Below are 16,620 nucleotides of genomic sequence, written 5' to 3' on the forward strand. Positions count from 1 at the left end.
GTGCCCTCTGCTGGCGATTGCCAGGAATTAAGAAAAAATATTCAATTGGCTTCAAAATTTGTTGGCCAAGTGAGGTTTTTAATGCATTGGTTTAAATACATATATATCTGAAGGGGGGAAATATATGAGATTTTATGTTAAGAATAAAAATAAGCAAATATAGCCGAGACCGGTTTGGCTCAGTGGATAGAGCGTCGGCCTGCGGACTGAAAGGTCCCGGGTTCGATTCCGGGCAAGGGCATGTACCTTGGTTGCGGGCACATCCCCAGTAGGGGGTGTGCAAGAGGCAGCTGATCTGTGATTCTCTCTCATCGGTTTCTACTCTCTATCCCTCTCTCTTCCTCTCTGTGAAAAATCAATAAAATATATATATATTTTTTAAATAAGCAAATATCACAGCTTCAGGCACAATATTACATGTCATAAAAAGAACACTATGGCTTCATTGTGACAAGATAGCAGTTTTCAGCAAGGATTGATGAGTGCTTATTCCGTGAGAGGCTCTGTGGCAGGCATTGGGGTCACAGAGGTGATGCTGATATGAGCCCACATCGGGAGGGGCACAGGACTTGGGATAAGAAAGCTACTCAGAAAGTAATTGCAATTGTTTGAGCAAGAAGGGACAAGAGACTCAACTAGAGCAGTGTGTCCAGAGGTGGAAAGAAGGGAAAGGATTTTGAAAAGTAGGAAGTAGAATTGATTAGACTAGGGCCATCGTCAGCAAACTACGGCTCGCAAGCCACATGCAGCTCTTTGGCCCCTCTTACACAAAATACCACGTGTGGGAGCGCATGTTCAGTGCAATTGAAACTTCGTGGCCCATGCGCAAAAGTTGGTTTTCGGCTCTCAAAAGAAATTTCAGTCATTATACGGTTGACTAATGAGTTTGCCAACCACTGGGGGTTGATTAAGAGTTAGAAGACTGGGTTAGGAGGTAAGCTGTCATAGTTTTAGCTTGGGTAACTGGATAGGAGGTGGTAAAATAAGTGAAGCAGAGACTATAGAAGGCCATGACAGTGCAGGGGGAGAAGGTAATGCATTCAGTTTGGGGCTTGTGGCACTGGCGGGGCTATAGGATGGCCCAGAAGAGGCATCTGGGAGGATGAATGAATGAATCTAAATCTTGGACAGGGGCCCCATTCACAGGTGCACTTTTAACTGCTATTGGTTACTGTCACGGACTCTTTCCAGTCCACTTTCTCTTCCATCACAATTCTCAAGTTAGATGGCTTTGGGGTGGGGTTAGGGTTGCGCGGGCGTAGGCATTTTTGTGATTCAGTCAAGGAAAAATTTAACTTGGAGTGTGTTTAGCTTGAGTTAAGTGGAGTATCTTCAGGTGTTTTCCAGCTGCTTCAGTGAAGTTATTGACTTCACCCAGCAGAGGAATGACTTCCAGGAACACTCCAGCCCACACTCTGTTGAAGTGGGGAGTCAGATGTATGGAAATACAAGCTAATTGTATTGTATCCTGCACCAGAAGTGTGAGGGGAGGTGAAGGAAAAACAAGGTTAAAAATGTGTGGGACCAGAGGTAACCTGGGGAAGATTCTTCAAATCTTCAGATATATTTAAACAATGATAGCATAGGATTTTGTTCTCATCAATAACTAGTCAGGAATTGCCATTTTTTCCAGTAAGCTGTGGTGTCTATTTCACCATTCCTTGAATCTGGGCTGGTCCTGTGATTTGCTTTGACTAACAGAATATGGTGAAATGATGCTGGGTAATTTCGAATCTTGCATCTAAGATGATACACAACTTCTTGCTTTTGTATACTTAGAATGTTCCTTCTTGAAATTCAGATGCCATGTTTTTTTGTTGTTGTTGTTGTTGTTTTTAATGTATTTTATCATTTTTTTTACAGAGAAGAAGAGAGAGGGATAGAGAGCTAGAAACATTGATGAGAGAGAAACATCAATCAGCTGTCTCCTGCACAACCCCCACTGGGGATATGCCCGCAATGAAGATACATGCCCTTGACTGGAATCGAACCCGGGACCCTTCAGTCTGCAGACCAACGCTAAACTGGTTTCGGCCAGATGCCATGTTTTTAGAATTCCATTTCAGGAGAATAGGCCAGGTGGAGGACCAAGCCACTTTGCTCACAGCCAGACACAAAGTGCCAGTCACACAGTGAGCCATTGTGGAGGCTCCAGACCAGCGCTCTGGGAAATGGACCACAGGTGAACACTACATTTAGGAGATGATCCACCAAACTAAGCCCAGGAAATCCAGAATCATGCAGTAACGAATGGCTATTGTTTTAACTTAGAAGTTCCGGAATATGTTTATTCAGCAATAGATAACCAAGCAACTGTTTTGTTTGGATTGAAAGAAAAACAAAATGAAGATAAAGGGGTTAAAAGGGAGATTCTTCTGGACAGATTTGACTATATTTATAGTGCTAAGAAGGAATGAGTAGCCAAAACCAGTTTGGCTCAGTGGATAGAGCATCGGTCTGTGGACTGAAAGGTCCCAGATTCGATTCTGGTCAAGGGCATGTACATTGGTTGCGGGCACATCCCCGGTGGGGGGTGTGCAGGAGGCAGCTGATCGATGTTTCTCTCTCATCTATGTTTCTAGCTCTCTATCCCTCTTCCTTCCTCTCTGTGAAAAATCAATAATATATATATATATATATATATATATATATATATATATATATATATATATATATTTTTTTTTTTTTTTTTTTTTTTTTTTTTAAAGAAGAAGGAATGAGTAAAGTGAATGAATGAATCTAAATCTTGGGCAGGGGCCCCATTCACAGGTGCACACTTTTAACTTCTATTGGTCACAAGACAGAAGAATGTCTTCAGAGTTAAAGATGCAGTAGAGAGGGGAGGTACTTCAGCAAGTCCTTGAATGAGATATTAATGAATTGGATTAAGGACACAAATTGAAGTACTGGCTTTGTATAGAAGGCAGTAACGTCAGTGTATAAGCATAGTGGAAATGAAATCAGGAAGGGTGTGTTGCTTAGTTTAGTCAATCATTTATTTTAAAGTAAAATATTTAAAATAACTTTAATCTGTGATCAAGCAATACATGTTTATTATTTCTTTACTTCATAAATTTAACCAGAATAAAGAAAATATAATTTGATTTCCTATTAAAAATAATGAAAACAGAAAGAAGGGAAGACAACATTCTACAAGTAGTAGAACTTGGTTTCACTGTTTAAAATTTCTCAAACTCTTGCCAGGCAGTATGGTTCAGTGGTTGAGCTTTGATCTATGAACCAGGTGGTCACTCAATTCTTGGTCAGGATACATGCCCGGGATACTGGCTCGATTCCCAGTAGGGGTCATGCAAGAGGCAGCCGATCAATGATTCCCTCTCAACACTGATTTTTCTTTCTTTCTCTCCCTATCCCTTCTTCTCTGAAATCAATAAGAATGTGTTTTAAAAAATTTCTCAAACTATTAATTTGACTTCTATAGAACAATTGTAGAATATGTTAGATAAGTCATTCTTTTAGGGCAGTTTGCAACAGTTTATTTAACAAAGGAAAAACCTCAGTATCTGTTAATAAAAAATGCAGAAAGCACTTGAATTGTGGAAGGATAAAAAGAAAATATGCCGAAACCAGTTTGGCTCAGTGGATAGAGCATCTGCCTGCGGACTCAAGGGTCCTAGGTTCAATTCCGGTCAAGGGCATGTACATTGGTTGCAGGAGGCAGCTGGTTGATGTTTCTCTCTCATCGATGTTTCTAGCTCTCTATCCCCCTCCCTTCCTCTCTGTAAAAAAATCAATAAAATATATATTTAAAAAAAAAGAAAATATTCACTTTATCCCTTTTATCAAAACCATTTTTTTTCTTTAAAATTTGGTTGAATTACTTTGAATTATTAAAATATTGGAAATATTTTAATAACCTTTTCTTATTTGCTTTCTGAAAAAAACAGCTGTATATTTTATTGTATGACCATTTAAACAATGTTTACATTACATACATTAACATTTAAAAATAGTTATTCCCTACCCTCATAAAATCCAGTATACTACAAAAGATGGAAAGAACAGTTTGATATCTGAAACATACCTCACAATATTTAAATCCAGTGTGGCATACAAGTAACAGAAGTATCTCATTCATTCCATAGTTTCCAAATTATGGGAAACCATGTATTAAGCAAAGATCCCTACAACAAGTAATCGGTCATCAATACTATTTTGACAATATATATATAGCAATTTGTCTTTGATCCATGAAATCTGTTTTGCAGCATCTTTTCCAATCAGCATCTTTGCTGATTGTAAAGGGTATTTCTTATAAATTTGGACAAGTCCCATAGTGGCTTCTTTGCACACTCTCTACCATTTGTCTAAAGTTCTCTCACAAATTTAAGTAAGTGATCATTAACCAGAAAGAGAGCTGGGAACCAGAAAATGAGACGAAGAGCACATTACCAGATGGAGCTATTTTATTTCCAAACATGAGTCAAAACAGACATACACTTTCCTACCTCCATATGGATTTTCATCCTATAAAATAGATGTGCTGCTAAAATCCTTCATAAAATTTTCCTTTCCCCTTTGCAATGGGAAATAAGCAAAAAGTCAAAGGTTAGAAGATCATGCATAAAATAGTTTATCCACCAAGATAATTATATAATAGTCTTAAATTCTTCACAAAATCAATGATAAAACATGAAGACTAATTTATACTTCGCTATATTTTGCTACACTTCAAGACTTTTTTCTTCATATATTTATGTTCATATTTCACAAACAACAATATTACAAAAAGGTTAGCAACTTTTTCATAAAATAGGAAAACAAAACAAACCCATAGCATTGAAAAAAACATATCAACCTGCAAGCATAAACTTAAAAACAAAACAAAACAAAAAAAAACCCTAAAAGAAAATGAACTCACCCCAATCCCAAATACCTTCAACATAAAGTCTGTAGGCTCCCAGAGTTCTTAGCACTCACATTTTTGGTTGCTTTATAGCCTCTCTTTGTCTAGTGGTTTTGTGTATCCTGATTCACAACTGTGATGATTACAAGGAGAATTTCGAGGACTGAGGCGAGACACAGTGCAAGTCATTAGACAAATCACACATAAAAAAGCTTTCATGAAACTCAAGTATTTCATCAGAAACAGTGCTTGACCCCTTTTTCTTTCACTCCCTTTCCATCTGAGAGATCCCTTGAGAAACCTGGAATCATCTGCTGTCTACAATTACTACCAGATTTGGCTTATAATCCTAGGGGGAGGAGATGCTGTTTTAAGGAAGTCTGTGCATATATTATATGTTCTTTGCTTTATTAGAGGTAGATAACCTCAAAGGTTGTAAAAACAGCAACAACAACAACACATAATAGTAAACAAGGAGGGTGGCTGTAAGAGAGTAAAAACTAAAATCCTGATTTTTAAGAAAAAATAGCTGTGATGAAGCATGTGTCTGTGTATATGGAATAAATGACCTACAAAAAAAAACACCATAGAAGAAGTCAATACACACAGTTTGTCAGCCTTACAAAAGTGGTTGGAATTTATAGTTTGAAGAAACCTCATAGATCAAGTAATCAATTCTCTGATTTTACAGGAAAAGAGAAAAGAGGCCCGAAGGTGACTGAGTGACTTGCCTGAGTACATTAGCACACTAATTGGTATGACGATTTTTATACACACACTGTTGCATTTACTTCTGTTTTGTACAACAGATAAAAAACTATGCAAATTTTTATTCGTTATTTCATTGCCAGAAGTGGGAAATGCCCATCTTTCAAATGAGTAAAAGGTTCTACTTCTTCCCACCCGGTAAATCTATTAAATTGTATCATTACTTGGCTGGACTGCTACTCTCCCAAGTCCCCAAAAGAGGCAGGGACTGGGGGAGACACACGCATGGCAGGAAAGAGAGCAGAGGTACTCAACTCACACCCGAATTGGAGCTCCCTGTGATGCCAAGATGTTCCCCCTGGCAGTGAAGGCTTTACATCAAGTTGAACTCGGGCTATTAAAACTTCCAGACCTGATGGAAGGAGATGAGAGAGTAGGCACCAGGTGCCAATGTCTGCCCTTCACCCAGAAGAATAGGAGATAGTGTTCCTTTGACCATTGAGAGCAGAAATGAGCAGTGTGTGTCTTGCCTAAGCTATAAGCTATCAATTTAGATGACTTTACTAATCTCTAATTACCTTAATTTGTATATGCATGAGAACATCAAAATACTTAGGCCTAATGAGTAGTAGTATTAATAGCTATTTTACCTTTTATATCCAAATTAACATGTGGATATAATTCTCAGGTAGTTTTTTAAAAAATATTATTTTTAATACCCACTACCAACTTTATTCTGAAAAATCTTGAATCTAGCTACATATATGAACATTAAATAACTTAAAAAAATAAACAATACATTATATTTATATATACACCAAAATAGCCCCATTTTAAAGCTATGAGAGTGAAGACTGAGTTTTCAAGAATAAACTAGACCAGTAGTCGGCAAACCACTGCGCTTGAGCCACATGTGGCTCTTTGGCCTCTTGAGTATGGCTCTTCTACAAAATACCATGGCCTGGGCGAGTCTATTTTGAAGAAGTGGCGTTAGAACACTCAAGGGGCCAAAGAGCCGCATGTGGCTCTTGAGCCGCGGTTTGCTGATCACTGAACTAGACCCTCCCCGACGTTTTTTCCTAAATGTAACTAATATTAAACCTATCCTTTTTTCTGACTATGCCAAATATATATGCACTACTCTTCATAATTTATGTCAGAAGTATTCATTATGAAAACAATAGGTCGGTTTATTTGTTTTTACTTGTTCTACAATGAGAAATTTATTCCAAATTTAAATAAATTTGGTCCCAAAAGTTTCCTCCCCCCAGGAGATGGCATAACAACAACAACAAATCAACAATGTATAAACATCTAATGCGTGCAGCCTTATATTTTCTAATAATAGTGGTAGAAAGTAACATTCAAGTATCATCATAATCCAACTGGACTTTATAGATAGCTATCTCATAAAATTAACACTCTAAAGGAAGAACGTCATTTGAGAAACCTGTCCTTGCTAGAGCGCTTTTGCCGAAATTCCCATAGCAAACAAAACCATCCATCCACAAAGGACAGAGGGCACTGGGTACCCAGCGCTGACCTTCAAGTACGCGCATTTAACAGTGCTCTGAACTCTAAGTAAACGCTAGCACACTGAAGAAGAGCCCACGCTTTCCTAACTCATTAAAGGTTCCTGTATCCTCCAGAGGTGGACCTGTTCCTTCTAAAAAAGAACTTCTTGATGAAGGCAGGACCCACAGCTATTTCTAGCTCCTAGTCCTGCTCTCTGCAGCAATGGGTATCCACAGCAGTTTGGCTAAAACAAGAACAGAGAGACTGGCCCACCTGGAGAACCAGATGTAGATGCCTAGTTAGTCAAACGCATTTTTTAAAAATTACATTAACATAAAGCAGGGAGTAGAGATTCCATAATTCACAGGGAACAGGGCGAAACGAGTCGACGCGAAAGTACACGCCTTTCCAAAGCAGGGGGTCAAGAAGGGCACAAGCATTCCAGAAGCTCTCCTCTTTCACAGGTTTTGATCCAGCCACCTGAGGTAGCTATTCCTAGTCCGGATGCCCACGGAGAAGTTGGTGGGCCAGCTGGTGAAAATCATGCACCCGTGGAAGCCGTCCTCGAAGTGGTCGAGGGTCACCTCCACGCCCGCGCGCTCCAAGCGCTTTGCGTACATGATCCCGTCGTCTCTGAGCACGTCGTGCTCGCAGGTGAGAATATAGGTCTTGGGGAGGTTCCGCAGGACCTCCTGGTCGGCGATGAGTGGGGCAGCACGGGCATCCAGCAGCTGAGGGATCTCCTGCACGATCCTGGCGTTGCCGGTGGCCTGCACAACAGGCTGGTAGTTCTTGGTGATGGACTCGGGCAAGAGGGACTTCCAGTCTAGACGGGCCCTGAGGGCAGCAGCCTCTTCCACATCAAGCGAGGTGTGGTTGTTCACGATCATGGCCTGGATAAAGTCATGGTTGCCTTTGAAGTAGTCCAGCCAGTACTTCACCATGACGTAACGGGGCAGGATCGGGGTGTTCACATTTTGCTGATAGGAGGGTGTGTTAAAATCCAAAGGTTGGAGGACTGGATAAATTAAAGCTTGCACTTTGAGCTTGTTTTTCAAGTTGGCATCTTGACTAAACTGGAGGAGAGAAGAAGCAAACATATTACTTTATTTTGCATGCTTCCTTCTACAGAAACCACACCATAAAAAGGTGTTATTTGGGCCCTGCCAGCATAGCTCAGTGGTTGAGCATCAACCTATGTATGTACCAGGAGTTCACGATTCGATTCCTGGTCAGGACACATGGCCAGGTTGAAGGCTCGATCCCCAGTGGGAGGTGTGTGCAGGAGGCAGCTGATTGATGATTCTATTTCATCACTGATGTTTCTATCTCTCTCTCCCTCTCCCTTCCTCTCTGATATAAATTATATATATATATACTAGAGGCCCAGGGCATGAAACTCATGCCTGGGGGTAAGGGGTCCACTCAGCCCAGCCTGCACGCTCTCCAATCTGGGACCCCTCGGGGGAAGTCTGACTGTTGGCTTAGGGGGCAGTCGGACATCCCTCTCACAATCTGGGACCACTGGCTCCTAACTGCTTACCTGCCTGCCTGCCTGCCTGATCACCCCTAACTGCCACCCCCTGATGGCCTAGTCACCCCTAACTGCCCCCCCCCTCCTGCTGGCCTGGTCACCCATTACAGCCCCTCCCCCCAGGCCTAGTCACCCCCAACTGCCCCTCCCACCATCCTGGTCACCAAAACTACCCCCCTGATGTCCTGGTTACCCCTAACTGACCCCCTCTGCCAGCCTAGTCGCCCCTCGCTGCCCCTCTCTGCTGGTCTGGTTGTTCCTTTGCCCCCACCCCCTCCAGCCTGGTTGCCCCCACTTGCCCCTCTGCAGACCTAGTCTCCCCACACAGCCTGCTGCTCAGTCATTTGGTCGCCCCTCACTAACCCTCTGCCGGCCTGGTCACCCCACCTGCTGGCCTGTTTGGTCGTCCATTCCTTCGGTTTTGATGGTCGCTTAGGCTTTTATTATTATAGATACGTATAAAATGTGTTACTTTGGCCGAGACCTGTTTGGCTCAATGGATAGAGCGTCGGCTTGGGGACTGAAGGGACCCGGGTTCGATTCCGGTCAAGGGCATGTACCTTGGTTGCGGGCATATCCCCAGTAGGGGGTGTGCAAGAGGCAGCTGATCGATGACTGTCTCTCATCGATGTTTCTAGCTTTCAATCTCTCTCCCTTCCTCTCTGTACAAAATCAATAAAATATATTTAAAAAAAAAAAATGTGTTACTTTGAATCAGCCAAAAGGATACAGTTGTTAAATTTCTAGCAAGCATGGTATTAATGTAGTTAAAAAAAAAAAAAAAAATCACCAGCCCCCACTACCACCTGATCAAGCTGCTGGACACTGAGCAGCAAAGGCATGACGTTTGCAACTCATAATTTTGAATGAAAACTGCAAAGGTACATGATCTCTTACATTTTTAAACCCTCATTAACATGTTGCCGGAAGCCAATTCCAACATGTCATAATTATCAAAAGATTGACAGGACTTGGGGACTCAACAAGGGCTGAGTCACATATGTTATTATTGCCTGCTGGAATGGCTAAAGGCATTTCCCCAAACCTGAAAAGGATGGTTGTTTACTTCCAGACAGCTCAGGGCATCTTAATCTACATGCTATTGCCACCTGTTGGCCAAACACCTGAACAGCCGAAGGCAATTCCCCATTCTGACAATGGATTCTGTACAAAACCTTACCCCCCTTTGAAGTGTATATCTCCACCTTGCCTTAGGACAAATTGTGTTAATAAAAAACAAGAGGTCCTGAGACAAGGAGAACTTGGTTTCTTCAGCCAAGCTCCTCTGCCTCCCCCAATATGCCTTTCAAAATTAAATTTCATCTCTAGATTCCTATTTAATCTATGCACAGCCCTTCTCCAGATTGCTAGATGCCAGATCAAGACCACAGCATTAACATGTTACTTGTATCTATCCTCTGGCACTCAGCTCATCCTTACTGGGTATTGTGGATGGATAATGTGTGAACCTTGTTTAGTTTTGTTTTCCCTGCAAGGCCCAAAAAGCAATGGCTTCTTAGGGAGAAGAGACAAGTCTGACCCTTCCAAAGGCGAAAGGCAGAAAATGAACAGATGACAGGAATCCAGTGTTTTCACAGGGCCTCCGTCTGTCTCCTCACTGAGCACTCAGCCGTCATGCTGGGGAGAGTGAGATTTTACATGGTGCTGGCCATGTACTCTCCACTCTGCTTAATGAGCACGTGCCCCAGAGTGAGGTCAAAATGGGAGGGGAAGGAGCCCCTCACCTCAGCAAATCTCAGTTCCCCCATTCCTCCCCCAAATGAGAATGCATTGCCTCATGTTGTGATTCTAGTGTCTCAAATGACTGATTTTTCAGGCAACACCTAAAAGACAGCGCATTAGCTCACTGTGGGCAACTCATCAATCTTCCAGGCAACTTTAGGACAGTGGACATGTTTGTGTTTCCCATCTAGGCCTACAGCTGGAGTTAGTTCAGACTGCGTGGAGTTAGTTCAGGCCGTGTTTCACACCGGCCTTTAAAATCCCATCCCCGGGGAAGATGGAACTGCTCTGGGAAAGTGAGAGGAATAGATCAGAAAATAGTGCCATGAATACGTGCCCAGAATTGTATAAGGACATTTTCTAAGTCCTGGCAATAGCCCCGCAATCAGACAATATAATTCTCATGTTCCCGAGGCTCAGAGAGGTTAAAGGACTTGCCTAGAGCCCCACAGCTCCCAAAGGGAGCCTGGATACCCTCCCAGTTCTGTCTGGTTTGAAAGCCTCCCAGTGCACCAGGCCTTCTGACAACATTTGGACTCACGGATAGCAAACCTGCCAATGCCAAGGGGAGAAGCCAGTTTTTTAATTACAGCAAAGGGGAGGAAATCAAGGTATCCCACAAATGAAAAGGCAGAGGCTACTTGAAAATAGCCCCCAAATTTGGAGGTGAGAAGACAGAGATGCCATTTGTAAGCTATTTGATACGGTTAAACAAAAGCCTTTGCAGCCAAAAACTTCTCTGGAAGAGAAGGTTTACAAAGTCATGAGCTAGCGGAGAAAGGCCCACATCCTGGACACACAGTCTGAACTCCAGCTGCAGGCCTAGGTGGGAAACACAAAGGTGTCCGCTGTCCTGGAGCTGCCAGGGGTCTTTTTTCCTTTTATTTCAGAGAGGAAGGGAGAGAGAGAAACATCAATGACGAGAGGGAATCACTGATCGGCTTCCTCCTGCACGCCCCACCCTGGGCGAGCCTCAACCAGGAACCGAACCGCGACCTCCTGGTTCATAGGTTGGTGCTCAACTACTGAGCCACACCAGCCGGGCTGACAGGGCTCTTTTATGCAATGGGTTCCAGGAAGAAAACATACGTTGCTTGAAAGAATTTACACTGGACATAGATGGAGGGCAGGGAAGGGGAAGCAGGGGGGAAGTTCTAGGATAGGTGATCGTGCCTCAGGAAGAAATAGTTCCTGCTCCGGTACCGTGGTGGTCCCCAATCTGGAGAGTTCACGCATAGGCAGAGTGCAGTCGTGCCTGGTGATCGGCTGTTTATTATATCTTAAATCACCACCTGGAAGCTGATTCAATGTCTCAGCATCCGTTCAGGAATGTGAGCAGTCTTCTGCTGGACTGGGCCTGAGGCTCTGTACCAGATCCCCTCTTACTTCTTCCTCCCGCCCTCCAGCCTGCTGTCATTTAATGCAGGATGGCTCAGAATCTGTCTCTTGTCAAATCCCTACTAGGAAGAAAATGCACTTATCGTTGAGTTTATACAGCTGCCCCAGATTTTGTTTTCAGAGAATTTAACCAGGTAAAGCTCAAATCTATTTCTACATTTAAAGTGGCAGAGCGGCCGGGACTGGTTTGGCTCAATGGATAAAGTGTCGGCTTGGGGACTGAAGGGTCCCGGGTTCAATTCCGGTCAAGGGCATGTACCTTGGTTGCGGGCATATCCCCAGTAGGGGGTGTGCAAGAGGCAGCTGATCAATGACTCTCTCTCATCGATGTTTCTAACTGTCTCTCTCCCTTCCTCTCTGAATGAAAATCAATAAAGTGGCAGAGCCATTTAATATTTTCTTTGATATTAAAAAAAAATTTGGGAGACACTTTTTAATTGGCTCTAAGTTGTAAGGAAACAATCTCATCAATTGGAATTTAAGGAAAAACATTTTTAAGTTTTTAAAAATATATTTTTATTGATTTCTGACAGGAAGGGGAATAGAGATAGAAACATTAATGATGAGAGAGAATCAATGATTGGTTGCCTCCTGCACTCCCCACAATGGGGATCCAGCCTGCAACCAGGGCCTGTGCCCTGTCTGGGAATTGAACCATGACCTCCTGGTTCATAGTAGTAGATTAACACTCAACCACTGACCCATGCTGGCTGTACAGAATTTAAGAAAAAAATTTAAAATTTTCTACCTTTAAAAGTCCAACATGGAAAAGAAGCAGGAGATCCTTAATTTCCATGCATCTGCTGAGGAGCAAGGGGGGGGGGGGGGGGGGAAGAGAGCCTCTAAAATTGGCTTCTTGTCGTATTGACTGTACTCAGGGCCTGCACACGGACTCAGAGATGACATGTCTCTCAGTGACCGCTCTTACTTCAGAAAGCCCTCTGACCTGGGCATGTGCCCTGACCAGGAATCCAACTAGTCACCTCCTGGTGCATGGGTTGATGCTCAACCACTGGGCCACACAATGGCCAAGCTGCACTTCAATATTTTAACAAAAATGTCATGAACACATAATGATGTGATAAAAAAAATTATCAAAAAAAATAGTATTGGCAATAGAAAATGAAAATCAATATCTGATTTAATGAGGTACCTCCGAGTGAAAAGACAGCAGAGAGTTAATACTCATTTTTATAAAAGTAAAAATAAGAAAGAAAACCCTGAGCTCTCCAGGTCCAGCCCTCTGAGTAACCTGGTCACACAGTAGTCAGCACACCTGGCTGAGCCTCTGCCATGTGTAATGGGGGGTGTTAGTCTTTTGGATGTTACTATGCACCCTCCTCCTGCCATCATCTCAGAGCAGTCTGTTACCTGTTGGCCCAGGGCAGCGGCCAAATTCCCACCAGCGCTGTCGCCAGAAACGCCAATTCTGCCTGGGTCCACCGAGTACTTCTGTAAGACCTCCGGCTGCATGAAGTACTTCGTGGCACGTACAACATCGTGAACTTGCTCAGGAAAATAAACCTTTGGAACGAGCCTGTATCTGTGAAGACAAAAGTTGTATTCATTTAAGGACATCACTGAGTCTTTAAGGCCATTTGAAGTTCAAGGAGACACTGGTTCTTTTAATGCCAGAAATAAATAGGTAAGGAATTGAACATAAAAATAAACCATTCATTTTCTTGCAAATCAAACACTTAGTTTTAAAATGTAATGATTTTATGTTATCAATAATCCTCCTCCTCCTCCTCCTCCTCCTCCTCCTCCTCCTCCTCCTTTTGTGTTTTTTTAATACCAACCAGCAAACCCAAACACCACCACTATCAATGCAGAAACAAAACTTCAAAGTAAAAGGCAGCTGCCTATTATTCAGCTATGGATAGAACCACAGTGGATTTGGGATTTTATTCTGGAAGTCAGCATCCCATTCACCACACCTCTGGTTTAAAAGGTGACTCAGCAGCATTAACCACTTCACCGGTCGTGTTTAATGAGTCCATATGGGAACCTTCATGATACGCTTGTTAAATGTAGTAAAACCGTACTCCTCTGAAGAGGTTGTACCAGTCTGACATTACAAGCAGCACATTCACACTCTGGAAGGCTTAAACTAAAGTGCCAGCTGTCAGCCAGCTAAAAGGAAGCCAAACTGCCAGCCGGCCAGGGCAGGTCCTCTGAGACACCTCTGGGCTTCTCCTACTGCCCCTCTTTGCAAGATCAGAGTACCTTTCCATTTCTACTCTGTGCATTCATATTGCTTTAAGAGTCTTCCAAAACCCTGTTTTTGTCAAATGCCCCATGCCACCTTACAAATCCTTATTTGGTAGTCTCATTTGGAGAATCCTCTCAGTCTCCACCCTCCTGCCTGGCTCCTTAATTCTCACTCATCCTTTAATCCTTACTTTAGAGTTTGGCCGCCTCTGGGCAGCCTTCCTTGACTAGTATTAACTCCTCTTGCTTCTGGGGCCGAGCTGGCTACTATTCCTTGATGCTTCTATGTGCTGGGGTATATTACTGTTATTGTCTCATCCTGAAATGATTTCTTTATGTATTCCTCTAAAGAGTGTGTTCTCTGATACCAGGGACTGTGTTTTGTTCATCATTGTGTCTCCTGTATCTATCAATGTGCTAGGCCAGTGGTCAGCAAACTCTTTAGTCAACAGAGCCAATTATCAACAGTACTACGATTGAAATTCCTTTTGAGAGTCAAGTTTTTTAAACTTAAACTTCTTCAAAATAGACTCGCCCAGGCCGTGGTATTTTGTGGAAGAGCCACACTCAAGGGGCCAAAGAGCCGCATGTGGCTCGCAAGCCGCAGTTTGCCGACCACAGTACTAGGCACATAATCATCCATCCAGTAAATCATTTGTAAGTATTAATATGCCTTCATTTTGCAAATAGAAACACTGAGGCACAGACAAGTTATGAATTTGTGAGTAAGTCTAACACATCAAAACAAGGTAGACTAGAAACCACTTAATTAAAATTGTATACTTTATTATATGCATATATGCATAGCCCATGGACACAGACAACAGTGTGATGAAGGCACAGGATGAGTGGGTGTAGGGAGGAGGAGGTCAATGGGAAAAAACAACAACAACAAAAAGGGGACATCTGTGATACTTTCAACAATAAAGATACATTTTTAAAAAATCTAATAGTTAAGAACTCAGATCTTTTGATTTCCCTTTCAAATTAGCATTCTTATTTTCAGAAACTAATTTTTCCTAAGCTACTCTATATAAGCCCATTTATTTCCCCATATACTGGTAAAATCCAACTATTTAACTAAATATCCTCACATTCAGTGTAGATAGTCAAATGGACAAATATTTGTGAAATAGTTTGACAAATAGAAATGTAGATTTGGTCATTCAGGAATAACTACATTAAACAACTCTAAGTGCAATAAGAAATTCCCTTGGTGATTGCCTTATTTATAACACATAAATTAGGTTTTCTGATTTATTTCTTACTGTCTATATCTGTAGTGATTAAGTAATATCCAAAATGTTTTGTTCTGTTTTTTCTCTAGTTGATTTTCATTAGTCTTAAAGCTACTGCTATAGCAAGCATTCCATTGATAATAACTGGTTAAAGAAATATAATGACATCATTTTGTCCACTAGGTGGAGACATCTCACATGATTCTGGGAAGCGGTCTCAATTTTAACTCCAGTATTATAGCTGAATTCTTAATTATTTCAGTGAAATAAACACAAATGCACTTTATTACTCAAGTTGTGAAAATAAAGGCTATTTGGTCTCAGTAAGATTCCATATATCATGATAAACTATTTTCCTGGTGACCCAAGAAGTCAGAACATATCCTACTAACACACTCACATGAATTCAATTTTCAGATGTTTCACAAAAAGTCCTAGTGATTTTGAATAAAGAGAAAATGGGTTAGCCTCGTGGTCAGCAAACTGCAGCTCTCGAGCCACATGCGGCTCTTTGGCCCCTTGAGTGTGGCTCTTCCACAAAATACCACAGCCTGGGCGAGTCTATCTTGAAGTGGCGTTAGAAGAAGTTTAAAAAATTTGGCTCTCAAAAGAAATTTCAATCGTTGTACTGTTGATATTTGGCTCTGTTGACTAATGAGTTTGCCGACCACTGGGTTAGCCTTAAAAAAAAAAAAAATGCTATTATCTCAAATCTTATCAGCCAGTTAGCAACTGGTTCAGGTTAAACATGCTTGGATAGGTTATGATAAAGTCTTCCTAGCACCCATAAAAACCTATTTCCCCACCCTTCCCTTTACCTTTGTTCAAGCTGGAAGCATTCTCTAATTTTATTCAACAAGAAGGGACACTATTTGCACAGACTGGGGACTACAGTGAAACTAGATATTGCTGAGGTCACCTTGTGTAAGATGAGCCTTCAAAGGAACTTGAAATGGACCAGAGGAGCATAACAAAAGTTCTCTTGTATCCAGACACAGGAAACTGAGAACCAGGAGGACATTTATGAGCGGTGTGGCCAAAGAAAGCATGTGTAAATATATTTATTGCCTGTTTTGGTTCAAATCTATGTCCCTACAAAGTACTGAGAGGATTCTGCCCTTTATTTATTTATTTATTTTTTTATTTTAATTATAGATCTTGACTAAAAGCTTGATGAATTCTAGCAATAAGAGTCTCAATTTCCCCAACTCACTGCTGGGATGGATGACTCTGCAATGCCAGCGTTTGCCTATCTACTACTGTGCACGCCTCCCACCAGAACAAACCTTACTGTATATATACTCAGGGATGTGGTTTAATCAAGTTAATAAATGTATACACTCTATACGAGTCATGTTGTTCCTGATAGGCAAGCACCTCACCAAGTGCTGTGTGGGCGTGTTTCA

General features: G+C 41.9%; 1 protein-coding gene across 1 annotated transcript in view; it reads right to left on the reverse strand.

Moving 5' to 3' along the window:
- Positions 1–3,009: 3,009 nt before the first annotated feature.
- Positions 3,010–16,620, reverse strand: part of NCEH1 (neutral cholesterol ester hydrolase 1) — a 70,201-nt gene continuing 56,590 nt past the window's right edge. Inside the window, exons 4-5 of the mRNA XM_084874170.1 lie at positions 13,137–13,308; positions 3,010–8,166 (exon numbers count right to left, since the gene is read on the reverse strand). Of these exons, the coding sequence (XP_084730296.1) occupies positions 7,549–8,166; positions 13,137–13,308 (790 nt within the window). The 3' untranslated portion in view covers positions 3,010–7,548. The remainder of the gene's footprint in view (positions 8,167–13,136; positions 13,309–16,620) is intronic.

Source organism: Pipistrellus hanaki (genome assembly GCF_964339955.1).
Source record: "Pipistrellus hanaki genome assembly, chromosome: 2".
NCBI classification, from domain to species: Eukaryota; Metazoa; Chordata; class Mammalia; order Chiroptera; family Vespertilionidae; genus Pipistrellus; species Pipistrellus hanaki.